This window comes from Asterias amurensis, chromosome 1, assembly GCF_032118995.1.
Source record: "Asterias amurensis chromosome 1, ASM3211899v1".
Lineage (NCBI taxonomy): Eukaryota > Metazoa > Echinodermata > Asteroidea > Forcipulatida > Asteriidae > Asterias > Asterias amurensis.
This window is the reverse complement of record NC_092648.1, coordinates 19,787,250-19,814,324: the sequence shown is the minus strand read 5'-3', so window position 1 is coordinate 19,814,324 and position 27,075 is coordinate 19,787,250. Positions and strand designations below refer to the sequence as shown.

Genomic DNA, 27,075 nt, shown 5'->3' with positions numbered 1-27,075 from the left:
TTTTGATTGATTTGTTTTCAGTCGGTATGTTCGTGTGTCTTTTTACCAATCTCTTAAATTGGTTTCCCTTTACCCTTCAAAAAAACTAAAAAAGACACACACAATAACCATGACTTGTAATAAACAGCAATTTAACTATATTTTTGACTTGAACGCAATTACTTTATTAAGAAATATTATAAGCCATAAACAGCAAATATGAATATATAAACACTCTTACTATAAATAATACACAATGCAGTGTGGTTTATCATAATAATAGAACATTTCAGCCAAAAGAAAAAGGATGGATGGAATAATGCACAGCAATAGTTTTAATGATTTTATTTACAATGGAAATTTAAAAAGATTCCAACATGAAAGTCTTGAATATTTTTTTTGCAACCACAAATACTGATTCAGTAAGTTTTAAGTAAGTGTGTTTGACCATAGATTAAGGACCAAATTTGTAATCTTGAGAACCCGTTTGAAGACACTGGACACTATTGGTAATTGTCAAAGACCAGTCTTCTCACATCTCAACATATGCACAAAAGAACAAACCTGTGAAAATTTAAACTCAATTAGCCGTCAAAGTTGCGAAATAATAATGAAAGAAAAAACACCCTTGTCACATATGTGTGCTTTCAGATGCTTGATTTCGAGACCTCAAATTCTAAATCTGAGGTCTTGAAATCAAATCCATGGAAAATTCCTCAAAATTACTTGAGACCAATAATGACACTTGGTGTATCCCAACATATTATCATGCATAAAATAACTTAAATCTGTGAAGACTTGGGCTCACTTAGTCATAAACCTTGCATGAGAAAGTCGTTTAGTATTTGAGTGTGAAATTTCCTCTTTCTCAAACACTACATGTTACTTTACAGGGCAAATTTGCTCTTCTTGGCTCAATACCAAGTATATTTTATTTCTGCCAACAATTATTTTTAGTAATTACCAATAGTGTCCAGTGCATTTAAGGGACCACTGTGTCCAAAACTGCAATAATTTTAGGTTATAAAACAGGAAGAAAAAAAAATGTCTTGTTTGCCTTGCATTTAAAACATAAACAAAATTCATACATAAACCTTATCATGCATGGTGGCACCATCTTGTATGTCTCACGTTCACATCAATGAGATCAAACCGAGGCTGGAAGGACAAAATTATACTGGTACAATGAGAATCAGCATCAATGTTTGCAAATGCAATCAGGGAATAAGACTAGGAAGAACTTGTTATGAAAATGGTATATTCCAACACAAGCAGAGTGAAGACTAATTGTATTATAATTTTGCATAGGATAACCTGAGAATTAAAATGTCAAGCAAATAATTGTATTTGAACAAACTTGAAGCAGACATTATAAGCATTTGACAATAAGAAACACAGAAAGTACGACCTCTTGGCAAGTATCTGAAACCACCCCCCAAAAAATCCAACAAATTTTGAATTTGTCTGTATTGTCAGCTCCAACTACAACTTATGGATCGGTGCGTCATCATGGGTTGAAATACAGATTGTTCTTAACAACACCCTTAGCAACAGTCGTATCTGTCAATTTGGATATAGCCCCAGACTTAAATTATTTGGAGTTGATTCATTTCTTAACTTTGGAATATTTTGTATTAAAACACCTTCAAATTATCATAAAGAAAATGGATGAAGTTACATGATTTTTCGGTCCATTATTTGGTTGAAATTTTAAGGTAATAAAAAAAATTAAAAAATTAAATATCAAATAAATCCTATACACTAAAACTTGTTTCAGTTTCATGAATATTCCTGGTACATATATTGAAATGCTTTTTTGGGATGGTTTTTAGGTGCAACCATTGGAAAAAAAATGCTTAAGCGATGGATGCAAAGTGGTCCCCTTTTATTGTGTCAAGCCTGGTTCATATGAAGCAAAATTTTGAGACGTTAAAATCGGTACGGGTTGTTTTTGCAATGAAAGTAAATTCACTTTGCTTTCACTGTCGTGTGAGGTATGAACTAGACTTTAATTGTCATTTAAGCTCTGAACTTAAGCATGCAATTAGCATTTTGTTAAAACCCCTATAATAATATGAGTGAAATCTATTTTCTTTGAGAATATTTCAAAGCCAAGCACAGAGACAAAGAAAAAAGGAAATTGTCTTCTTTGTCTGCGTGACATCCAAGGCAGGATAAACAGGATGCAGTTCTCATGATGAAGATCTTGTACGACGCATGTATTAATCAGTCCTATGCTTTGAATAGACATCAATGAATACGGCAATATGCAATCAATTTATACATGAAGGTCCTTCTGCGTTGATCCCCTCAAGATTTGGATTTACAAAATTACAAGAACTGAGACGCATCTTGACTACTTCCCCAAGAAGATTAAGAAAAATAAAATGTGCATAACTCCTGCTAAGATGCAGGAAGTGTATCAACAGGATCTTATTTTGAAAAATACATTTATTAACTTTTTATTATGATAAAAAATATTTGCACTTAGTAATAACAGACAGAGTGCATATTTTAGAATTTGGCTTGGAACTTTGTTTGAAAGAAAACTGACTTTACAAAATGTACATAAAAAATGCCGTGTGTGGATAATACATAAAAGGCACTGGACACTTTTGGTAATTGTCAAAGACCATTAGTCTCACTTGGTGTTTGAACATATGAATAAAATAACAAATCTGTGAAAATTTAGACTCAGTTATTTTAAATCGAAGTTGCGCAAGAATAATGAAAGAAAAAAACACCCTTGCCGCACAATGTGTGCGCTTTCAGATGCCTAAAGAAGGCCTGAAGTTTTCTTTATTATTTGAGTGAGAAATTACCTCCCTTATTCAAAAACTACATTATGAGAGGGAGCTGTTGCTCACAGTGTCTTATACTACCAACAGCTCTCCATTGCTCAGTACCAAATTAAGTTTTTATGCGAACAATTATTTTGAGTCATTGCCAAAAGTGTCCTGTGCCTTTATTAAGCAGCTAGTCATCAAAGAAGGTATCTTGGGTATCAGCGTTGGCAGTTGCATGGCTGGCCCACTGGCTCCCCGCTGCCCCTTCGTCATCCTCGCTTTCACTGCCGAGGCTGTGTTGTCTCTTTCTCACCTCAGCACTCGATAGAGGGTGGTATTTCTTTGTTGGACTGCTACGCCCGTCGTAGATTCTTTCTGAGTTGTTTGTGGATGCTGAGCCCTTGCTGGTTAAGGGGTTGTTGTTTGTTCCATCCAACCATGAGTCAGCTTTAATAAGTAAAAAATTAAAACAATGATAATTAATAGGGTTATATATACATGTATGTGTTTTTTGTAACAATTATTATACTATTACTACAAAGTACTATAGTTATATGGTTAAAACTCAATTAATACTCTGTATCCTTGATGCAAATTTGAATTCTCTAAAAATTGTTGCAGTACCCACTGTTTAAATAGGATTTAAACTGCCTCTAGCTAATGGGCTAGTCTGGTGGTGTACTGTGCTCTAGAATGGCAAATGTTGTTGGTTTGAATCTGACACGAGTAATACTGGAATTTCCATTTGCTAAAACAGCTTTGCAAACCTCCATGCTATTGAACGAAAATGAAATTAATTGATCCGTTATTTTTAATGCCCATCAAAAAAAATCTCTTTTTTTCTTATGAATCAAAGTGTGAACATCCATTAAATCCTCAAGAAGAACAGACTGAATCTGTCTCCCTATTACACAATGGAGTTCTTGGAAGACGAACAATCAAATATTCCGGAGACTGAAGAAGTTCTCCCTGTAGAAAAAAATCAATGTCTCCAGCAGCAGACAGACATCCAAACAGACGACTACTTACCATCGTCTGCATTAAACGTCTCATCTTTCTCCACATCAAAGTTCACATCATCTTCAAGATTTTGATTGAGACGTTTTGCCTTCTCCCGCGCCTGCGATGCTTTGAGTTCTCGAATCCTTTGTTTTGCTTGGAGTTCAGCGCTCTGTCTCGCTCTGTTCTTCTCTGCTGATGTAATCTTGTCTTCAAGCTTCAGATAAAATAATGCATGCATGGTTTTAATTAATTAATCAATTAACAATATATAAATAAATGATTAATCAATGCAGAAATTGATCAATTATTCAAACAATCTATGAGACAATCATGTTCAGTCAATCATGATATTAATTAACTAATCATTAAGTCAATCAACAAATAAATAAATCAATCAATAATCAATCAACAATAAAAAATTGATCAATCAATCGATAATTATTCAACCAATCCATCAATCAACGTCAATCAATCAAGCAATCATGATCAGTCAATCATAACTAGTCAATAACTCAATCTATCAATCAAACTTAAATGAAATGATCAAAACTTTTGAACAGCAATAATGTTCTACCAGTGTACAAAGCAATATTGATTGAGTTTAAAAACAAAAACTAATAAGTTTCCTTGGCATGCAAATTTAAACCAGCTTTTTAATGCTTCAAATGTGTTTTGCACCATACAGTAACAAATGTGCCAAAACAGTAAGGGCCAACCGTTAATGTTCGTTTGTTGTTGTTTGTTTGTTTGTTTGTCAATAGTCCATTCTACCTACCCTCCTTTGTTGTGCTTCAGTGGTTTGGTTGGTGTCAAACTCTTTGGCTGCTAAGATATCTTTACGTCTTCTTGATGTCCGCTTAGCACTCTGCGCTCGCTTCTGTAGCTCCTGTAAAATGTAGTTTAATAGAAAAATTGGATTGGAAGTGCTCTTCATAGGTGCTGTGATTTTTAAATGGAAGTGTCCTTGCAACATTGTTAATGACCTGACATTTCTACCAGAGCAAAGTCTTTCTCATTTTAGCCTTTGTGAAAGACTCTGCTAGGAACAAAAGTTTAGGCCATTAACTGTTTTTTCATTACTACCATAGATCCTTTTGGCTGGTAAGCAGTTTGCAACAGCTAATTCTTCTTGTCCTTAGATAGAGGAATATTATCCCTGGCTCTGGCTTGTAAACAAAACCCTGGAAGAACGGAAAAGAAAATAAGACAAAGAAAAAGAACAAAGAGAGGAACAAAAAAGAGGAAGAAGAGGACAAAGAAGAAGAAGAAGGTGAAGAAGAAGAGGTCAAAGACAACAAAGAAGAAGAAGACAACTTAATTGACAAGGGACACAACAACAATGAACAATTGAATAACTCATTGCCCGACAAACAAACACGTGATTTAACAAACCACAGGGCAAAGTCTTAGCTATTTGAAAAAAAAAAAGACTAATTACCTGAAACCTCCTCTCTTCAACAAGTTTTTGTCTCGTGGCTAAATCTTCAGCTGTAACTTTACGGTCTTCATCATCCACCATCTTCATCTGTAAAAAAAAAAGAACATCTTCTGCTTATCTGCTTTCTAATAGAATGAGCTGCAATTGCATAATGAAATTTGAGCAGCAATGGCTTTTTAGTGGCAATACCTAACTCTTCCTCTACATAGATCAGGTTGCGTTTAAATATAGACCCACTAAGCTAAAGTAGTCCATTTAAAACTGGACAATTCTTTTCAAAACTAAGAAGGCCTTTAAGAATCTACTCTGCAATAGTAGAACGAACAGCACTTGAGACAACTTCTAAGTTCTAACAAAATCTACAAGATCAAACTGTGGGGTTACCGTGAACCAAATGCAATGAGAAAGTGAAGATAGTATATATTTGGTTTGTTATTGACAGCTTTACCTGTAATCGTTTTGGCGGATGTTGCTTCACTATACTTTGACCCTTGGTTTCTCCGACGACGACTTCAAAGGCAACAGGAGTAGGAACTGTGAACAAAAGAATCACAAGGTGATATTTTGAAAATAAACTTCTCATAAATAACAGGTTTTTTTCTGCCAATATTCATGGACAGGATGATCTTGTTCTGTGAGAGACTCATATAAAGTAAACTAGCCTTGTCCAAGGCTCTTTACGCAAGCACCGGCCCGCTCCGACTTCACGTAATGCATAGATACTATACCGCACGGTACAAAACAGTATTTGATACCGCGGGATCAAAGCATGGCTTTTCGCGGTATCAATGAGGTTACAAAACGTATGATCCGGCATCGTTTTGTAACCTTGTTGATACCTCGAAAAGCCATGCTTCGACCCCGCGGTATCAAGTACTGTTTTGTGCCGTGCGGTATAGTATCTATGCACTTCGTGAAGTCAGAGCGGGCTGGTGCTTGCGTAAAGAGGCTTGGAAAAGGCTAAAAGTAAATATGTTCATAACTTTTAGAAATTTATTTATCTTTTTTATAGATATTTTAATAAAAAAAAATCCCTAATGAGAAAACAAATAAGATTTTGAAACCTTCTATAAAAAAATCAAATTAAAAACCATAAGAAAACACTCTATGCTTGAACTACAATACAAACATAATTTAATTAAAATCATATCTCCAACCAAAACCCTTCAAAATCAAATGAACCACAAAATTGATTTTGATTCCTCCATCACACACTGTACAATGTCCTCATTATACATTGCAAGTAAATGATTAATTCTAACCCGTAAAATGGCCAAAAATAGCCGTCAATTTCAAGTGTCATCGAGGAGCGCTGGTCTGCAGCTGCTGTTCACTTCCTGTACAGTTAGTGAGGCTTTTAAAAAATCCACTCTTTGACGCTGCGTGCTTTGATTATAAAATGAACAATCATGTCTGTGCATTCAGCAAACAGTTTAATTTTGTCTCCAACATTTGACTAACTACTTAGGCTGCCACCAGTGTAAATAACACTAAATTGCAAGGGGGGGGGGTCGGGGGGGGGGGTTAAGTTGGGAAACGATCTCAACACATCTCGTTATCTGCTCTCTCTTTATTTATCAGAGATTGTAGTGACATGAATGGAATACAATTGGGGTTCTATTTACTTAGGATTTGGACACCTCTCATAACTGTTTGCCTCTTACATTCTTGCCTTTTATATTTGTTTGTACATTAGGAAAACAGCACATAATACAAAAGAGTGGACTTTGGTGTACAGAACAAATTCTGATCAATGGGATTCGCTTGATACTGTTTTAAAAAATAGGTTGCAAGATATAAAGGACAAAGTAAACATGATGGTGATACATGTAATTTGATAAATCTATCAATTTACTTTGCATTGTAGTTTGAAACCTTTTGAGCTTTTTCATATTTTAGAGCAGGATTACCTGGAATACCGGATATAAGTAGGGCTGTAGTTTATAAATAATATATTGATACATCAAATGCAGAATGCATCATACTACAAAAATGACAAAACTCGAATAGTTGCAACTGCAGTTTGTTTTACTTTTAGGGTGATAAAATTTACATCCATCATTGATGCCCATCATTGATTTGAAATATGAATTTTATCGATGTATTCAGTAGGTTTCTTGAACTCTATCACATAGTAGAAACTCAAGGTTGTATACATTTTCAATTGAAATTCTGTTTGTCCTTGAAATTTCCTAGAGTTGTGCCATTCCTACCTTCGTTTTGTCTTGACTGGCTTCCGTCATCTGTGGTCTGCCTCCCAGCTCTCCTACTACTACCATCAGTGGTCTTAGCGCTATCTATACCGCTATCTCTCCCCGTGCTTCTACTGTCTGGTCTCTGCTCGTTGTCACCTTCCAATGACTGGCTATCTCGGATTTTGGACTCACTCTGGGAAATCAGGACTTTTTTCCGTAAAGATGACGGCGATTTCTCTGGTTTGAGTTTATCGTTTGACCCAAGGCTTGACGTTGATGCACTCTGTGAGCTTCCACAACCCATTTTAAATATTTTTTTAAAAACACGTCCAGGTATGAAGTACGTGCAGAAGTCTATAGTGTCAGGTATTATTTTAGCTTCAACGATTTTCTACAAAGTGTCTTTGCATTGACACAGGAGTGAGAGGAATGCAGTATAATTCCGAGAACCTTTTAACGTTGCTCTTAGCTGTCACACCATTTCATAGAGTGAACACATTTTTTCTAGCAGTGCCGAGTGAAAGGTTGGAAAATGTCTGTAAAACCTGCAAAAAGAAGTAATGAAAACACACTCTGATTAGTTTCTCATAAACAATTTCATGATTGTTTCGTTCAATAATTGGGCAAATTGCCATTGCCACATCAACAAAGAACTTGCACTCACTACAGCTCCTTCAAAATCAAGCCGCCCGTCTCATCTACAAGAAACCGAAATACACACATACATCACCTCTCATCCAGACCCTGCATTGGCTACCAGTTTTGCAACGGATTGAATATAAGAACGCAGTACTCACATATAAATCACTCTCTAACCAAGCTCCAACTTATCTGGGCAACCTTCTCCACACCCGCCAGTCTCTGTATAATTTAAGATCCACTTCAGCTGTTGTATTGAATGCCCCACGATCACGTACCAATGTAGGATCTAAAGCCTTTGCTGCAACTGGGCCAAAATGCTGGAATCGTCTCCCTCAATCTGTTCGTTTAGCCAATTCCCTGAGTTCCTTCAAATCCCAATTAAAAACCCACCTCTATCCTAAGTTACTCTAGATTGTATCATTGTTAATTGCATTGTTTTGTCTGTAAAGCGTGTAGTTTATCTTTTGTTTTTGTTGCCATTGTATTTCGTTAGCGCTTTGTATCGCTTTTGTAAAAAGCGCTTTATAAGTAAGGTTATTATTATTATTATTATTATTTCATGAGTGCGCATCTATTTTCTTTGTTCACACAGTGGAAGATAAAAAATAAATAAATTATATTCTCCTATTTTTTTCAAATTTCATTATGAAAGCTCCCATCGGTTACTCTTTTCATGAATTTGTTAGGGGACCGCAGATGTCAATTTTTGTTTAAAGGGGAACAACGCCTCAGGAGAATACTTGGACTGGGTTTACTCTATAGAAGTAGAACTATGAGGTTCGCTCCAATATTGTCTCCACGAAAGGAGTAGGGATGGGTTTAGCCTACCCCGTACTTGTACTGTAGGAATGAATTTATTCTTCCATTATTCAATGTGATCATGAACATGATTGATAGATAAACAAATTGATATGTCAAAATGAAGTAATGGAGTCAACAGACAACGATGTAAATTTTTAACAGATGTCATAACCTGGCCTCATTCTAGAAGTAAATAAACACTGACAAGTGACACTGAGTGACATTCTCTATGGTGACACAGCCAGCAATTCAGCAGCAGCTTTATCATATTTATCACTCAGTCCCAAAGGTTAACCTAGATTTTCATGTCAATTTATTTCCTTCAGTTTCGAAGGTTGATTTAACAGTCACACATTTAAAGTAGATACTCAAGGACAAACTGAAAGCAGGCCATGCTTACAATTACTAATACGAAAGAAGGAAAAAGAGACAGTCACACAAACGACATAAACGTATTGCCATTCAACAACAGCATATCCCACACCGTAAAAACACAGACATTATTTTCAGAGACAATTTATGATCATCGTAAACTCAAGTAAGTAAATTAGTAACTTCACAGAATACTTACAATTTTACTGTGCATTGTATCCATAGTGATATCCATTATGCTATTGAATTTCATGCAGCAACAACCTCGTCTGTCATGTCTGTTCACTGTCCATTATAAAACCTTTTTTTGTAAATTTCTTTTTACTAAAAACTACAACAGACTGAATGCTCAGCAGATGCATGTAACGCATACATCGTGCGTGCCGGTGTCGCGGTTTGCTGATTGTTATAGGAAAATGCCACACGGACACTTTCTAAGCAAAGTTGGAAAAAGTTGAAATCCAAAATGGGTTAGTCGTCTTTAGAAAGGAACTTTTAGAATCTTACAAAATTCAAAAACTTTTATAAACGTACTACTAGAGAAACACTTCATTATACTCATTAAGTTTTATTACAAAAATAGTAGAAGAAAATGCTGTCTCGATGCATTTCCAAGCAAAGAATGTTTTACTCAACGACTAAAACCCCCTATCAAGAAAGTGGTGCGTGCCATTCAATCTGTCAAAAGAGGCTGGTCTGTCTCTGTTTCATGGCAACATGTAAACTAATGGCAGAGTTCGACCTGCCCCCCGTGTGGCGGCCTCGCCTGTGTTGGGTTGGAATGGGTTTAGCTGCATCGATCATGGTTTTCAATATTGCGGGCAACTTTTTTTTTTTAAACAAAATAACAAAATATGCTTCATGTAAATTTTTGACCGAATCTTATTTTACCACCAATCAGAATTTGAATCATTAAAGCAATTTCGATGTAAACTTATTTTATAATGTGTTTTCATTGTGTTTTTAGGCCGACCATTTAATACAAATTTGCATGACAAAATAACTATGTGTACATGGTGTAGGCCTAAAAAGGTCGATCTGGCCAAGGCTTCTCTTTCCTATGGTTGCTCTTGAAATAAATTGTTCGATCTTGTTGCCTAATAATTGTTTGTTTCCTAAACCTTTCACCCTATATCTTAATGAAGGGGTTTGATTATAAACTTCAACGGGCTAATTGGAATTTAATTGCACCGTGAATTGCTTCTTGTGAAACCGGCCGGAAAGGTGATAAAGGATAATTGCAAGAAGATCCCAAGTGTTACGTTGGTACGTTGACAAAGCAAGTCATTTGCTGTCATGAATAGTACAACTACAAGTGCACCATTAGTATTAGCAGGGGTCACAATAATTCACCACGATAACGTAGGATTCAGCTTTAGACACACGAGGATGAAATCAATAAACATACGAAAATTTGCCGTGACAAGAAGATATATCCCTCTCTCCAGAGAAGCAATCTCCCGACAGAGCTACTGTCAGAAACATTGCGACATTCGATCAGTTTTGCTGAAGCCCCATCACTCAAAAGAGATTTAATATAAAACCATGGAGGTAGAAATGACAACTGCAGAATATCGTTTGATCGGTTCGACGTTTGAAGAAAACTGTTCACAAAATTAATACCAGACTTAACCTTCTAAAAACATAAATGGAAGCTTAAAAAAAACACCACCCCAAAACACCAACAAACAAATAAACAGTCTAGAACCTCCCCGAAAAACAAACCAATTACAGAGAAATACATACAATTTACAAACACCCAAACATTAAAATTTAGTTATAAACTCTACAAGCACATACAAAACGTACATGTTGGCCCTACAGACATTCTTAGTTACAGAACGCTCGTCAAATTAATTTGCTCCTTTGAACAATTATTTGCGAAATATCTTATACTGTCTCCTGTATATTGATTTTCAAATCTGCGTCCGTCTGGAGTGTTTCTTTACCCGTTATCTTTATGAGTTCTGACTCAATCACGAACGAAAATAAGAGTCGGATTTCAAGTCAAGTTATCGACGTCCATATGCTCTCCATCAGAGTACGAACAACAAATAAAATATGATGAAATTTCCATTCGTTTCCAAGGTAACACTCTCCCCTTTTGCTGCATGCTAAGATGTTTAATGCCTACGTATCAGATGGTGATTTCTATGTAAACCCCCTGTGGAAGAATCAACAAGGTCAGACTGTGTACACCCACGGGACTCTCTGCAGATTGTGTAATTTTAACCCTGGGAATAAGGCATGCTGATTCAGTCGGCACTTGTTATACATGCCATTACACAATCCTTGAAGTTGGATTGGATTGCATTTTCAGAATCAGAATATAATTTGTTTCCTTTTTCCTCGTTAAATATCAAGATAATTTGTTAATGAACAGCCTATGTCTTAACGGCTGCAAACCCCGATTTGTTTTCGAAACTTTTTGAGGTTTCAAAATTTGGGTTTTAATTTCCTAGTGGACAAATTTTGTATAATATTATTATTAGCAGTAGCAACATCACAGCAGCTTAGTATTCATAAGCAGTTAACATAAGAAGTCTGTCTACACAAAAGCATCAGTTGCAACCCTGACACAAATTATTTTTTTACTTAAAAAAAAGGGTCTAGAAGGAAAGATGTAACTTGTGTCATTTCAACCACATTTAAAAATAAACAACAACCAGTGGACACCAAATCAGTACAAGCAATAATATCAGGAGAGTCTGTCTGTTTACTAAGTCTACTTGTTTATTCTTTACTTCATCTTTAGTTGTGTGGTAATTATTTGAAGTAATATACTACTGTTAGCATTCTACTCATTTGTTTGAAACTAATTATGAAATTGCTTAATTTTCATTTTCCATTACACAAAATGAATATTTTTTCCATTAATTACTACAATACAACACTAGCATGAACATTTGATATACTTAAGAATATTTCACCACTAACTCCTTAAAACATGATTTATATCAAAGCAACTTAATCTAGATACTTGCCATGCATTCCCATTTTTAAATAATATATTTATGACAGTAGAAAGTTATTCCATTTGAATCTGAATAACAAAATGATTTTTTTTCTTTCTTGAATTTACCTTTAAGCCCTTGACCCTCAGCGTGCTTCTACAAAGAATAATACATCGATATGATGATTATTTGAAGTATAATTATCCATTAATATTCTACTTATTTATTTAAAATTCATTATAACTGTTGATGTTTTTTTAGTCCCTAGAAATTAAATATTACAATAAATTCCAATCCAATACAGCAAAACAATCATTGTTTTTCAAGTAATGTACTCACAAAATGATATTAATATCCTGACATGCAATGAATGTTAAGAAATCCAGACTCATGCTTGTCAAATTACTTACTTGAAACATATTTTTCTCTGATCAATTCAATCTGGATATTTGTCATGCATTCCTATTTTTAAGATATTTACGACAAGAGAAGGGTTTTCCCCTTCCAATTCAAACATGCATCAAAATAACAAAACAAAGCAGTCCCCAAAATACATTTTAAATTCCTCTTCAGATATTTGTAAGCAATCCTCCAGTCTGTTAGTGATAACTTTTCCAATCAAGCTTAATTTTGTGATTTTACTAAAACTACTGTGAGTTTACTTTGTCTTTAAATCCTTGGACCTTTATAATGCTGTAATACAAACACTGACATTAGTGGTATAATGATAATCTGTTACAGTTTTACAGTATGCTTGTATTTTTTTCATTTATTTATTTCAAATTTTTTGCAAGTTCTTCCCAAACAAGGCTAATATCCACTTTCAGTAAGGGGCTAGAAGAAAAGATTTGACAAGATTTGAAATTGAAGATGAAATAAAACTGTTACAATAACTAGAGCTTTGTATTGTGCAATTTCCATAAAAATGTTCAACCCCACATCACACTAAATAATAACTGTTTGAAAACTCACTGATTTTTTTGTAATGTTTTCCAAAGTAAGTCATTCAACAATTACCACATCAGTTTATTTTAATAGTTTTAAACTTGTTATGATTGTCAGTTAATTTGAAAAAAAAAATCACTCATCATCCAATGCCATGTTGTGCTATTCACGGTCATTATCGCTTCATTATTTTTTAACAAGTATATTTCAAGTTATTGAAGGATGCAACTCCAGGGAAAGAAATGATATGTTACCAAGAAAAGATTTAAAGACTCGTATCTGTCAACTACCTTATTCAAATGTAATTTTGTCTGATAAATTTAATCTGGATATTTGTCACGCAATCCTATTAAAGATATTATTATGACGAGAGTAATTGCTTCACTTAAGATTATTTAAAGCCATTCCATCAAACCTAATAATAATGACATTTGTCATTTATCTTATTTTATGATTTTACTAAAACTACGTTTCGATCATCAGAGGAATCATTGTCACTAATACATCGCCAGAAATACTGCACCCTACCCCAACAGGACCATTACAACTACATTCTTAATCAGCAATCTCTTCCAAGAATGAAATAAGGATCCCATTATATTACCCATACATAACCCAAAACACAACAACCCCATTAACTGTTCCTCAATCCCAACCCGCAATAAGCAAGGGCTATTAATACACATATAATAATCTCGAAATTCCATAACTGCATGGTTTCCCAAATCCACACCCGCAATCAGCAAGGTCTGTGATCACAAATACCCTACTCCAGAAGGTCCATAACTCTATGTTTCCATCAAGGGGGTCCATCCTAAGCAGACAGACCATTGCAGAGCAGTGCCACGCCCCTTTCATAGAAGGATCCTTCTCCGTCACCACATTCGATGTCTACTGTGAACAGCAGCTCAGCTCTCGTCTGGTTCAAGTACACCGGCAGAAGAACCTGGATAAGAACATAAATGGATTTATCTTATTAATAATAGAATTCAAACCAAATTACAACAGGTACATTTGATGTGAGAAAAAATAAAGAAGAAGAAAAACAAATAAAAAACAAGGCACAATTGAAGAAAAATTAAATACACAGGAAATACTGATGGTAGGAAGGCGCCAGTCTAATCTGGTGGCTTGGATATCAAAAGGCCCAAGAAGTAACAAAAAGTTAAACAAGACAATAATTTGGGTGGCCAACAACATCCTTCATAAACAAAAAACTTCTTTCTTTTACAATAGAATAACCTAAATAAACAATCATTGAGGTCCTTAATTGCAATGTCAAATCCATAATGATCAAAGGTTGTTCAATGAAAAAAACCCCATACACATCTTAATCTACACACATACATGTAAATGAAGTTTCTTTTTGCCAAACAATTTCTTTAGACTAGAGACCCCTCTGAATCAATAAATTTCATTTACCAGAAGCTCAAGCTCAAAAATCTGCAAAACCAATTGAATGAAATCCATACAAACTGCATGCCCTCATAGCTGACATGATGTAGTAAGTAGGGGCAGGGATGCTGTAGCGATGCAACATAATGTATTGCAAAAACTTGGGTATTTAAGGCTCAACCCACCCCCCCCCCCAAAAAAAAAAAATATGGCAACTGCTAGCAATCTTTCCCAATTAAGTTATTCAACCTACCTTATCCTTCACTTCCTTTTTGGTAGTGCCTGCAACCAAGCTGTAAACAAAAACATAAACAAAACAAGATATTAACAAACGTTATTTTTGCATTGGGGATAAATACTGTTTATTTTTAACCTTACACCATTGTGCATTCAGCAGTGTGTACACAAATGCTTTGAACTGCCTCTAGCCACCAGGCTAGCTTGGTGGTCTAGTGACAATGCTGAGGTTGTGGGTTCGAAAAACCAACCGAGTTATTTGCCTGTGGATTTTTTTTAAACAGAACTCTGCTTAATACACAACGGTGTTGGGTAAAAACAAATTATCAAGATAATATCACTTTTAGTAAAATAACAACCCTCTGATGAATATTTCAGCTGACAATACGTCCAACTTCAGAGAGTTGATAAGTCAACGATTTGAAAGATATGATTGCCGAGTCAATGATAACTTACCGAACCCATTTGAAGATGGTAGATGGTAAGTCAGTGGAGATAACTGATGTCAAGTACAGCTTGTTGCCCTTACAAGTGGCTCCTTGCAGCTTCAATCCTGAAAAAGGAACCAGTAACGGTTAATTTAGTTGTATAGATTGTTGTTTGATGTGCGGCATTGCATGGTGATGTACCGATATACATTCAGTTTGCAGTAACACCTTGCGATAATATCCACTTTGCTGTTTAGGATTGTTCTTTTAAGAACTTGTCCAGCTGTTTATCTACTGCCGCTGAGTAGATTGGGAAACTGTGAGGCTACCTATTCTTATAAGAAGTTGTCAGTGATCGTTATTGTTTACACCATTGGAATTAAAACTTTTAGTTTCCATTTATCTATTTACTTCTTTCATACCTTGGTGAGTGATTCAGGTTTGTTGTGATATAAGGATTATAAAAAATCTAAACTGATTTTGATCATTAATGTCAAACTAAAGTCAACGCCAGCTTAAAGGAAACTCTCATTAATTCTTTGAGGCAAGTTTGAAGTCGAAACTGTACCTGTAACAGCAAAGCTACAGTCGTCCATCTGGAGCTGCTTGCCTGGGTCAGAAACAGTCACCTGTAGACATAAAAACAAACCATCATTAAGTCAAGGAACTAGCCTTGATTAGTGGTAGGCCTACAGGGCAATGCAAAGCATTTGCCCACACTCAATCACCCCCTCTCCCTGCCACATAAACCTGCGCAAGTGTATAAACACCTACAATTGGAAACCTCCTATTGTCCCATATTTAATTGTACTTTACTTTTCCAAACTGCTCCAATTAGTTTTGTGAACACTTTCCAACTGGGGATCTTCACCCAACTGCGGACCTTATTGTCCCGTTTCGTTATAGGTCCCTGGTTTGAATGCGTAAACCCACCATCGCAAGTGGGTAAAAATCTCCATCATGGCCCTCCTTTGTTCAACACTTTGTCCTGACAAATGTGAACCCCATTGTTTTCCTTTTTGATCGCAACCAAATACTTATTGTCCCTTTTGCAATAAGTCCTAGTTAGAATGTCACTGCAGACTCATACAAATTCTTAAAGATCAGGTTTGTCATGTCCCTCCTCTTTTATTTCCTTTGAAAGAAATTTAAGCTGAGGGATATTATATTTTGCACATGTGTTGAATAGTAAGACATGTATGAGTTACCTGCATGTAGAGTTCTTCAAGAGACCAGCTGTTAACCTGAGCAACAAACTGTCTAGTGGCTGTAATATAAGCCTCTGGTGAGAAGAGACCACCCAGCCAAACATCTTGAGTCTGGAACAAACACATAAAGAATACACTATCAATCGGCAAGCACATAACACCATAAACATCTTAATAAGTTTGCTGCTCGTAGCCCCTTAACAAGAGTGGCTTTAAACCTTATTTGGGGCAAACTTGCATACTAATGAAAAATAATACTTCTACTTTCCAAAACTTTTGTACATGCATGACTTGCATGGTTAATAAAAACAATAAATTGTTACATAATTAATAAGCTTAAGCCTTAACCACTTTGATCTGAAGTTTCCCGAGCCATCCGCAGAACTAATTTTGGGAATGGCCGGAATATTTTTGGTTGAGAATGTATCGGGTTGTTGAGAATATTGTTGTCACAATGAAACCATGACTACTCGTAGAAGGGGCAACAAAAGCTCTCACGAAAGGCACTGGGATTCATCATTCAGCGTGAGCCTTGGCTGAAAACCACAGATAATAATTTCCAATTGAAAGCTGAAATCAATGACAAGCCATCCGATAGTACCATACCTTGAGTTCTTTAGCGCCTCCAGTGCTAGCGGCAGTAGCAATCTTCTGTAGTTGCTTGATCCTCTCACTGAAGTCAGACACCCACTGGATGACAGTCAGACCAGCAGGCACCGTGTAGCGGTTCCAGCTCTTCGGCAGGATCCCCTTGGCCAAGTCTCCGATCAGCTCACGGTCGTGGTTGGTCTGCTTCTTCTTGCCCTCGCACGCCAGGACCACATTCTGGAGATCGTTGCGGACATCCCGTAGCAAGGTGGCGCCGTGGTTGACTTCACGCTCGAAGAAGCGGAACAGAGGATCTTTGATGTTGTCGGCGGTGCGCTTCAGCAAAGTCATGGACTACAATACAAGTAAATATAAGGGGAAAACTTTGCAAGTCATCCACATAGGTCAAGAGCATTGAACATTTAGCACAGAATCTGATCACAGAAAATCAGATTGAATAGGCTATAAGAAAATTAGACGATACAAATTGACAAAATGACAACAGGTCTAAATAAATATAAATGAAAATGATGCTATATACGCTGCTGTACCAAAAAAGTAGTGACTTAGTTCAAAGAAATGGTAAGAATTTTTTTTTTATGGTAAAACTGTACACAAAGAAAACCTTTACATTTCACACAAAGTTTGCTATTACATTTTGTTAATTCTTGGCTGTTACGTATAATGAAGCAAATCATGGTGCCTTAGAATGACACACTAGTGCTTCCTCATTCTGAGGCAAATCAGGAATGACTGACAATCAAAGAGGTCCATCAATCTGGCTCCAAGATGCAGCCTGGATTTTAAGTCACAGAGGAACCTCATTTTGAATAACTTAAAGCCGGCGTCCGGTCAACCTTGCCTCAATTAAAAACAGTCCGCGACTGACTTTTTAGGATCACACTGCCCCTCAGCTTAGACCATCAGGAACTTTTCAGTCGGGGATTATTTACGACATGAGTGTAACTGCGATGATTTTAAGACAATCTGAAACAGTCGCCGCTTGAAAAAATTAACAGTCGCAAGAGTAGAACAATTTCAACTTGTACGACGTGATCCTGACGGTAATCCCGATGGGATCCAATCGCATGCGCACGATTTCTCAGTTGTTGTTACCTGAGCATATTTTGTCTGCGCGATGCCGACAGTTTGTTGCAGGCGCAAGAAAATCAAAGTTGGACCTGAGGCTGGCTTACAGAAGCTCTTGCACAACATTTCATTCGAACTCTCTCTCCTTGAGTCTTTTTAGTTGTCATACCTTGGGAATGATTGACATCCAGTTCTTGACCGATGTATGAAGAATACGCATCCATGCTGGACGCCCATCTGATGTTGAGCCGGGGCGTTTCTTCTTCTCCGTTGAGGAGGAGGTGAAGTCATCTTCGTCTTCAAGCATAGACATCTTCAGAAGCTTGGAGATCATGCTGGCCCCTGAGGGACAGAAAGGAGAGGGAAAAACGTCAACATAAAAAAAAAGGTTAACTTGCTTCTTAAGATGTCCTTAACACAGGCATGATATTTGGTCCTTGGAAAAAAAAGTATGAACAAGGGGCAGGAGTACACCTACATGTACATATGGTGTTGATTGGAATAATCTTTTCAGGTTATTTAATTAAAATGGTAGACTTTTCCATGGGTACAAAAATCGGAAATCAGACTGAAGTAGGAAGAATATCATGCCTGTTAACACAAACCTCGAAATTTGAATTGAACATTTTTGCTGGCGACATCATTCGTAAAAATCCACTTTGTACATTAGTGCTTATCATTATTTATTTTTGGACATGTATTTAAGATTTAAGTTGATGAACTACAAGACCAATTTGTATTAACACGGTGCTGTGGGACATCCAGCAGCCACTGGCTTTGGCAGTGAATGGAAGTTTGAGTTCAGCTTACCATGGTTGGTTAGAAGGACCTTCTCAGCATTGTTGGGAAGTCCAAGCCAAGATGGCGTCTGATTCTCAGGAAGCTGCTCCGCCCACTGCACAAACTGCTCACGTCTGAAAGGAAACATCATCTTGGTAACATTCTGGCACATGATGGAGTCTTGAATAAGAAACCCTCCTACTGTCTGATCATTCAATATCATCGATATGCCAACATACAATATGCTAGCATGCAATATAATATCATGTGGTGAATGCATGAATAGTTTGTAGTCAACCCTCCTACTGTCTGATCATTCAATATCATCGATATGCCAACATACAATATGCTAGCATGCAATATAATATCATGTGGTGAATGCATGAATAGTTTGTAGTCAACCCTCCTACTGTCTGATCATTCAATATCATCAATATGCCAACATACAATATGCTACCATGCAATATAATATCATGTGGTGAATGCATGAATAGTTTGTAGTCAACCCTCCTACTGTCCGACCATACATTGTGGTTTTCAACGAAAGGTACGCCCACATAGAATATGCTAACAAGCAATATGATATCATGTGGTGAATGCTTGTACACAGTATACAGTCAACCTTCCTCTTGTCTGAACAATATCAACCACTGTGGTTTTGAATGATAGATAACTTAAGCCAACATGCATTATGATTTGTGGTGAATGCATCTACACAGTGTACAGTTAGTACTGTGCACAGTTGCGCCATCCTTCACAACCCCTTCAGTTGAATAGTGTATGGGTTGGTCAACTCACTGGAGTAGGAGGGTTAAGTAACACATACAAATTGGAGAAAAAAAATGAACATTTGAACAAACACCGCAATATAGCCTTGCTTCCTCATACAAAGATTGTCTCGCCTCTCATAAACACAATCATTTGAATAATCATAAAGAAAACAATCTCTACCCCACCAGGTACCCCTTTACTTCTGGGTGATGAGAAGCAATTAATGTTTGATAAAACTGGGTGCTTGAGGTGTTTTACCTGATGCCTTCTGGCATGGTGATGCTTTTCCCTTTACCATCAATGTCAGGGATGAGACAGAAATCAGAGTTGAAGCTTTGGACCGTGAAGGTCTTGTTGACAAAGGCTGTCAGGAGACGCTGCAGGCAGAATAACAACAATATCAATATCAGGCATTTAAAGCCATTATACACTTTCGGTAAACAGTATTGTCCAAGTCTCACACTTTGTGTATCACAACTTATATATAAAACAACAAACCTGTGAAAATTTAGGCTCAATCGGTCATCGGAGTCGGGAGAAAATAACGGAAAAACCCACTCTTGTTTCCGCACGTTTCGCGGTGTCATGACATGTGTTTAAAATAAATCCATAATTCTCGCTATCGAGAATTAATATTGTTTTAATGTTTTCTCAAAAAGTAACGCATTTCATGGAACAATATTTCAAGAGAAGTCTTTCACCAATACCTTCTGTAAACCCTGTAAATTATTTGTAAATCTGTGATTTTTTTTTTTTTTTTGGTACCGAAAGTGTATAATGGCTTTAATAAATGGAAATTTGCATCAGGAATAAAGAATATTAATTTTGTCTTTTACCCATATACACTGATGTGTGTCAGCACTGTATACTCAGTACTTTTGTTGACCAGGGTGGCACAAGAAAAATCTGTATTCAAATAAAAGTGTGAAATTTTTCATCCCCAAAGTATAAGAAATATTAGAGGCCTTACCTGATCGAAGTCGTTGTCGATGCGTCCTCCATAGATGCACTGGGAGAGTAGAGTCTGTAGAGCATCCCATGGTACCTTGTCTGGAGGCAGGTTGGATCGACCCTAGCATCAACAAAACACACATTGCATCAATTAGCAGGGAAAAACTAAAGGGGAAATGACTGTATAAAGTTCAAATTTTGAGTTGAACAAAGACAAATTGAGAGCAGGATTTAATGTGACAGTGCTCTGAGCCATCTACAATCCCGGTCATATCTTATTGGGCACCAGTACATACAATATACAATACACTACAATGGGTTTTTATATAGCGCCATTTCATTTAGACCAAAGCGCTTTAAACAAACAATAGCAATGCAGAAAATACAACCAGTGCTCCCTTTCAATGTTTGCTCTCAATGCGCGGTCTCCTGCGTTCCAATCAACATCGAGCTGGGACACTTGGGACGGGGGAAGTGGATAGGGAATAGGTGGCCCAAGCATTTTGGCCGGGATATTTTTGTCAATATCTTTCCTCCAATTTGCCTGTCATTTTAATGCCTCAGACCTTTTGAACTTATGATTGGGCAATGCTTCAAGGGGTGGAGCTTTATTGATTGTTCTATTCCCTCATCAACTAAAGAACAAAGAGGGTCAAACTCCGAAGTACCTTAGCAGCAGAATCAATCCAGATATCCAGCGTATCGCACGCACATCTGAGATCCGATTCACTGAACTCGTACTTCTTGGCCCATCCTAGGGGTGAGTACGTCAATCTCTCTTGGATGATGGCATGAAGCCAGGCTAGCAGGAAGTATAAACGAGCTCTCTCATTGGGTGCCTGTAAGAAAACAATCATTCAGAAGTTAATCATTTTACTTTTTATTGAGTGTCAAGGCTGATTGAATTTCAAGTTTAATTGAGTTTCAAGTTTGACTTGAGATTCAAACTCGACTGAGTTTCAAATTTGACTGAGTTTCAAGTTTGATTGAATTTCAAGTTTAAATTAATTTAAAATAAGATTGAGTATCGAGTTTTGTTTAGTTAAGACTGGATATCTCTTTTGGATGACATTTTACTAACTTTATTTCAGACAAACTTTGTGCACGTTTGTTTTAGCTGAATTTAGAACAATGAGACATCATAACCCCTCTCTCCATTCAAAACTAACCCTCCCCTCCCATACATCACCCTTGATCAAGGGCGATGTATGGGAGGGGGAGACAGAAATAAACTCCCCACCCAACCAACCAACCACAAAAACACAACTCTAACCCTGGATTAAAAAAAAAACACGAAAAAACAACACCAACAAACTAACTATATCCTATTGCCAATTCACCTACCTTGTTCATGCGTGAGGCTGGGACTGTGCTGAATGTCTTGAGCAGGTTGGCCTTGACACCAGGAGGTGGCTCAAAGACAAATATGCGACCGGCACGCAGCAGGTTGACTGGTACCTACACACAGAAAGATTGAAATAACTCAAGGTTTATTCTCAAGAATGGCTGGAATTTACATGGCGTCTCATGGCCGAGTGGTCTAGTTCACTGGACCAAAGCTCTGGTGCTGTTGTTAGCAGATTCTGGGTCGAATCCCAGTCATGACACTTGTGCCCTTGAGAAAGACACTTCATCATAATTGCTTCATAAAAAGTTGGGAATGTAGTGCACAGCCAGACTCCAAGTAGATGATCCCCATGCCTACATCATTACGAACTGTAAAGGGGTAACCCTGTTTCAGCACCAGGAGTACATGTTGCTGGCAGCTGATTTGGGTCAATAGCCCTTGATTTGGGTCAAGAGCCCAAAGTGTAGCCCTCACTTAAAGTGGCCATCCGGCCTTGTGATGTCACGCAATCTCCCATAACAACAAAAATAAAATAAAAACCAAATAGACAGACAAATAGACAGACAAACAGCAAGAAAAACAAACCAACCAAACTTTGGATTGATTTCCACGGTTAAGAAGAGTCTTTATCTAGGAAGCGGTGAGATTTGAGAAGACAAACAGACAAACAAACAGCAAGACAAACAAACCAACCTACCTTTGGATTGATCTCCATGGTGAGGAAGAGTCTGAAGCTAGGATGCGGTGAGAGACTGTGAAGTTTCTTCTCCAGTTGTACAAGCCATTGAGGAGCCAGATGAACATTCTTCAACATGACCCACTTACCAGATTTAGAGGCAGAGTTAATCACCTTGTCAGCTTGACTGAAACCCTCCGCAGATCCTTGGAAAGAGAGATGACAACATTTCAATAATGATAGGTATTGACTACAGTGCAAACTGAACACTTTGGTAGCACAGGAGATTATTTCTCTACCATTTTTCTAAGTTCCTGAAGAATATGATGTGAAAACTTTAAGTTTTTGTTTTTGCAGATTGCTTGAAACTGGTTGCCTATAAACTGCCTGGTGTAATAAGGCCCCAACATTGTTGGTTGTCGCGTATTGGTGTTTGTCATTGTTTGTTTTTGTCGTTCCTATTGTACAATGTGATTTTGCTGTATTTTGCTTACTCTTTTTAGCTTCATGTTTATAATTTGAAAATACAGTACAGCGTTTTGAGATTTGTTTTTATGTAAGGCGCCATATTAAAAATAAATTATTATTATTATTATTATTATTATAATTGATTTTATTATTTAAGATGTTTCTTACCGATAGCAATGGAAGAGATACTCTTATTGACCTCAGCCGCCAAGTCTTCAACGCGGCTACTAGCGTCATATCCAGGTACAGAGCACATCAGGACTGGTGTGCTGCTCTTCAACTAAATACAGACAATACAATCAAAAGATATTCTTTTACACATCAGTTTACATAACTGGCTTATGGCAAAATGTTTAGCCGTGGCTCATGTTTTCTCACAAGACATCAATAAAATCACAGTGGTTATTATGAAAACATCGTTGCCTTTCCTTTGTCAAGTGAGTATTTCATTATGGAAACTGCACTTCCAAAGAAAAAATATTACTCACGAAAAGAGTCACAGACTATTTGGGAGAAAACTGACAAGAAGTGGTCAAAGCAAATTTCTATGAAATTAGGCCCAAGTCTTTACATCGGCACACAATCTCAAGATAGTTGTCTGACTCACCTCAGTCTCCACCACAGTGCCCAGATCCATCTCCTGCTCAGCAGAGTGGAGGAATTGCTCCCCAAACACCGACATGACAAAGAGCTGACAAGATGCTAGAAGACGATCTGGCCGGAAGGTCTGGATGACCAGGAGACGATGAAGAGCTTGACCGATGGCACCTGAGATAAAGCAGGTTCAAAATATCAATATAAAGACAAGGACTCAGAGTGCCTCTGGCCATCGGGCTAGTCGGTGGTCTAGTGGTTAGACATCTGCTCTAGCAATGGAAAAGGTCATGGGTTTGAATCCTACCTGTGTGATTTGCCTGTAGACTTTGTTCACAGAACTCGAGAAAGTACTGAGTATACAAGGGGTAATAAACATTAGTGTAATGGTAAAAACAAATTATATTCTTTATAATTGTGTCTATAAACACAATCATACTAAAACCCTCCTTTCCCTTTGCGTCAATTTCTTAAGAAATAGACCACGCACTTGAAACCATTCAACTGCACCTTTCAGCAGGGATGCGATTGGATAGATATGGACATTCTAGACCTGGAACCTTCCTGGGCTCAATTTCATAAAGCTGTTTAGCAAATCTTTTGGCTACGCAAGAAACAACAAGGGTAACTGTATGGTGTTCTGGCTGGTAACCTATTTTTGCTAAGCCACAGATTGTTGTGCTAAGTAAGTTTTTGTGCTTACAGGCTTTTTAAAATTGGGCCCAGATAGACGCAATGCAAATTATGTCTTGTAAGAGATTAAAAGTGTTTTGGGGTGACTTACTCAGTGGTGCAGGCTCTTTCCAGCAGTTTGGAACATTCTTCTCTGGCCCAACACTCTGTTCCCATTTGCTGAAATCCTGTTCATACATTCAAAACAAAAACTCAGCATCAAAACACCCTTACTAATTTATCTACCCTAAGAAGGGAAAAAACTTATGTGTCAAGTAAAGTCTTGTTCATATTTCAAGATGAAGTGAAGGTTCCTAATGCATACAATTTTATCTGGGAGAAAGATCTAACAAATGTTTTACCGGTAAAAGGGCGTAAGCAATTAATGCATTTTCCAAGAGAACTAAGCGTGAAAGTTCAATAACTTTTTGCTATTTATAAGTCACTATAGGCTAAATTCTACATGGGAATTGAAAAACATATCTTTGAGGTTAATTCTAGCATAAAAAAATGTAACATTAATGCAATTTTTTTTTTTGTCAAAAGCAATTTTATTACTTTCTATATTTTTCTATAAAAGTACTGCAGTTACTGGTACCAAAAATACTTGGTGCGCCTGGAAAAAGGGTATAATTATAGCCCTTTTTTGAGGCACACAACAAATTACTGCGCATTCTTTTCCTGATGAATATTTGCTTTGCTTTGGCAATCTAAATGAGGTTTCTAAGCTTAAGCCACTGAAACAACCGTAGCAAAAGATTTTATGTAAAATACTGCATTTATTAATTTATTAACAGACGTTAAATTTGAATCAGGGATAAAGAATATTAACTTTGATTTGTACCCATATACATAAAATACAAAATTTATTTATTTCTTTAAAATAAAGTTTGTATCAATTATTGTGTAATTGTAAATAACAATTTTTATATGTATATTTATACATCTGTTACTCTTTTAAACATTACCTGTAAACAGCGGTTATTCGCTGTTGGATATCGAATGAATAAGTAAATAAAAATAAATAAAGAACAGAATTCAGACCCCAGTCACCAACTTCCATAGCATTATTTAGCACTAACTTCCTGATTTGCTACAGTCAGGCATTTAAGACTACAAATATCCTAAACTACATGCAATTGTAGAAGCTATTTTTGTAAGTATCAATGTTTTTTTCTCTCCAATCCTCGGCTCAGGCTTCGTCTAAAGCCCCCCCCCCCCAAATTCTTCCTGCAAATTTTGACTTCACATGGCTGTTTCCGCGGCAAAATCCTTGCAGGAGTTGAACACAGTTCAACACAGTTCAACTGTTGTGAGTTTTTTGTTACGAATTTGTGACGTCAAGATTCGTACCCAATTTGCATTCGTAGGAAGTATGAACCTGATTTTCGGTTGAAGCACAGCGCAAAGAGCACACTAATAATAATATATCGAATAATATCAAAGTCTTATATAGCGCACGTATCTAACAAACAAGGTACTCAAGGTACTCAAGGCGCTGAGTATAAACGCACTGCTCCAAAATTAATGACGGAGCCTGAGCTGAGGTTTAGAAAAGGCTCCCAAGAGGGGCATCTGGACCTCATAACCCATTGGGTTGAGGGAGGATTTGAGGTAGTGGGTGGGGAAAGGGAGGGTGGAGTATATAGAAATAATCGCAATATTAGAAAGCCACCAACAATCCACCTGGAGGATATATTGTATCATAAGTCGTATTTGTCATACAGACTCCAAACCAAAATATGCAAAGGGGAAAAATCAAAATGAAAAAAGACTGTTTGGTATTACTAACCCCACGACTGCATTCACCAAACATTTCGGAAGGCTGGTTAGTATTACAGAATAAACACATTAATACAAACACATGCATGAGGGTTAAAGGGTTAATAGATGGTACAATGTACAGTTGTTAGCAAATAACAAGCTCACTAGGAGAGCAAACTACAGAGGAATGGTTAACGCAATCACTTTATGTCAATTGACAGCCAAGAATAGTCTAAATGCATTTTGAGATATCGTTTTGATATTAGTATAAACTAAGTGAGTTAGGTTGACAGATTAAAACAGAGCCTTTAGCTGGTGAACCTGCCATCTGTAATAATTGTGCGATGACACACAGCCACTGCCCGTTACATTAAATCTGTGGTAGAAATTGGTAGCAAATCGAATAACTAGTCTCGGAATAGCTCACTCACATTCAGGGATATTTTTCTATGAAATAGTCTATTGGGTAAACCTTAAAAAAAGCAAAAATTTTCAAACTTATTCTTCACAGAATGAACAACAAAATAAAAAAATGAACAATCCATCATACCTATACACTGACCATTGAACAACAGGCTTACCTGCTTGGACTCCACGAAGTGAAGCAATCCCTCGAATGCAGGTAGCTTGGCCAGACGAAGCATAGACTCCACCTGCTCATTGGTCATGCCTTCATACTTGGGTAGTGTCAGGGTGTGAATAGTCTGCTCAGCACCACGTAGGAAATGCTGGAACTCGGCACCGTAGTCCGGCTCACTGAGGAGGGGGGGGGGGGGTGGGGATAAGAGGAGAGTTTTCAACAGTAAATCAAGGAAATCTATAAACGAACTGCTTTACCAACAAAAATTACCTATGGCTTTTTTAATGGCTTCGCGCTTTTGATCCCAGCAGAGTCTTTCTCAAAGGCAACAGCAACAGAAGCAGTTCGGAGGCACCTGACTGCTTTCACAACTATTCCTCCCTTCCATCCTCCAATAGACCCCATTATGTAA

At 37.0% G+C, this 27,075-nt stretch overlaps 2 protein-coding genes across 3 annotated transcripts in view; both read right to left on the bottom strand.

Annotated features, from left to right (window-relative positions):
- Window positions 1–287: 287 nt before the first annotated feature.
- On the bottom strand, window positions 288–9,606 carry LOC139935082 (uncharacterized). The gene is made up of 7 exons (XM_071929576.1): window positions 9,415–9,606; window positions 7,419–7,945; window positions 5,654–5,739; window positions 5,206–5,292; window positions 4,543–4,653; window positions 3,795–3,981; window positions 288–3,212 (listed from the first exon to the last, which is right to left on the bottom strand). Exons 2-7 carry the CDS (start codon window positions 7,702–7,704, stop codon window positions 2,956–2,958), a joined length of 1,014 nt encoding a protein of 337 aa, XP_071785677.1. The 5' UTR covers window positions 7,705–7,945; window positions 9,415–9,606; the 3' UTR covers window positions 288–2,955.
- A 2,316-nt stretch (window positions 9,607–11,922) lies between these two features.
- Window positions 11,923–27,075, bottom strand: part of LOC139934927 (cytoplasmic dynein 1 heavy chain 1-like) — a 74,258-nt gene continuing 59,105 nt past the window's right edge. For both annotated transcript variants that reach the window (XM_071929388.1, XM_071929465.1), the window contains 17 exons: window positions 26,665–26,839; window positions 24,432–24,507; window positions 23,661–23,821; window positions 23,222–23,333; window positions 22,607–22,791; window positions 21,906–22,019; window positions 21,230–21,400; window positions 20,581–20,682; window positions 19,869–19,987; window positions 18,870–18,973; window positions 18,229–18,401; window positions 16,989–17,324; window positions 16,383–16,493; window positions 15,743–15,803; window positions 15,203–15,299; window positions 14,763–14,802; window positions 11,923–14,060 (listed from right to left, as the gene is read on the bottom strand). In XM_071929388.1, coding sequence (XP_071785489.1) covers window positions 13,929–14,060; window positions 14,763–14,802; window positions 15,203–15,299; window positions 15,743–15,803; window positions 16,383–16,493; window positions 16,989–17,324; window positions 18,229–18,401; window positions 18,870–18,973; window positions 19,869–19,987; window positions 20,581–20,682; window positions 21,230–21,400; window positions 21,906–22,019; window positions 22,607–22,791; window positions 23,222–23,333; window positions 23,661–23,821; window positions 24,432–24,507; window positions 26,665–26,839 — 2,269 coding nt within the window. In that variant the 3' untranslated portion in view covers window positions 11,923–13,928. The remainder of the gene's footprint in view (window positions 14,061–14,762; window positions 14,803–15,202; window positions 15,300–15,742; window positions 15,804–16,382; window positions 16,494–16,988; window positions 17,325–18,228; window positions 18,402–18,869; window positions 18,974–19,868; window positions 19,988–20,580; window positions 20,683–21,229; window positions 21,401–21,905; window positions 22,020–22,606; window positions 22,792–23,221; window positions 23,334–23,660; window positions 23,822–24,431; window positions 24,508–26,664; window positions 26,840–27,075) is intronic.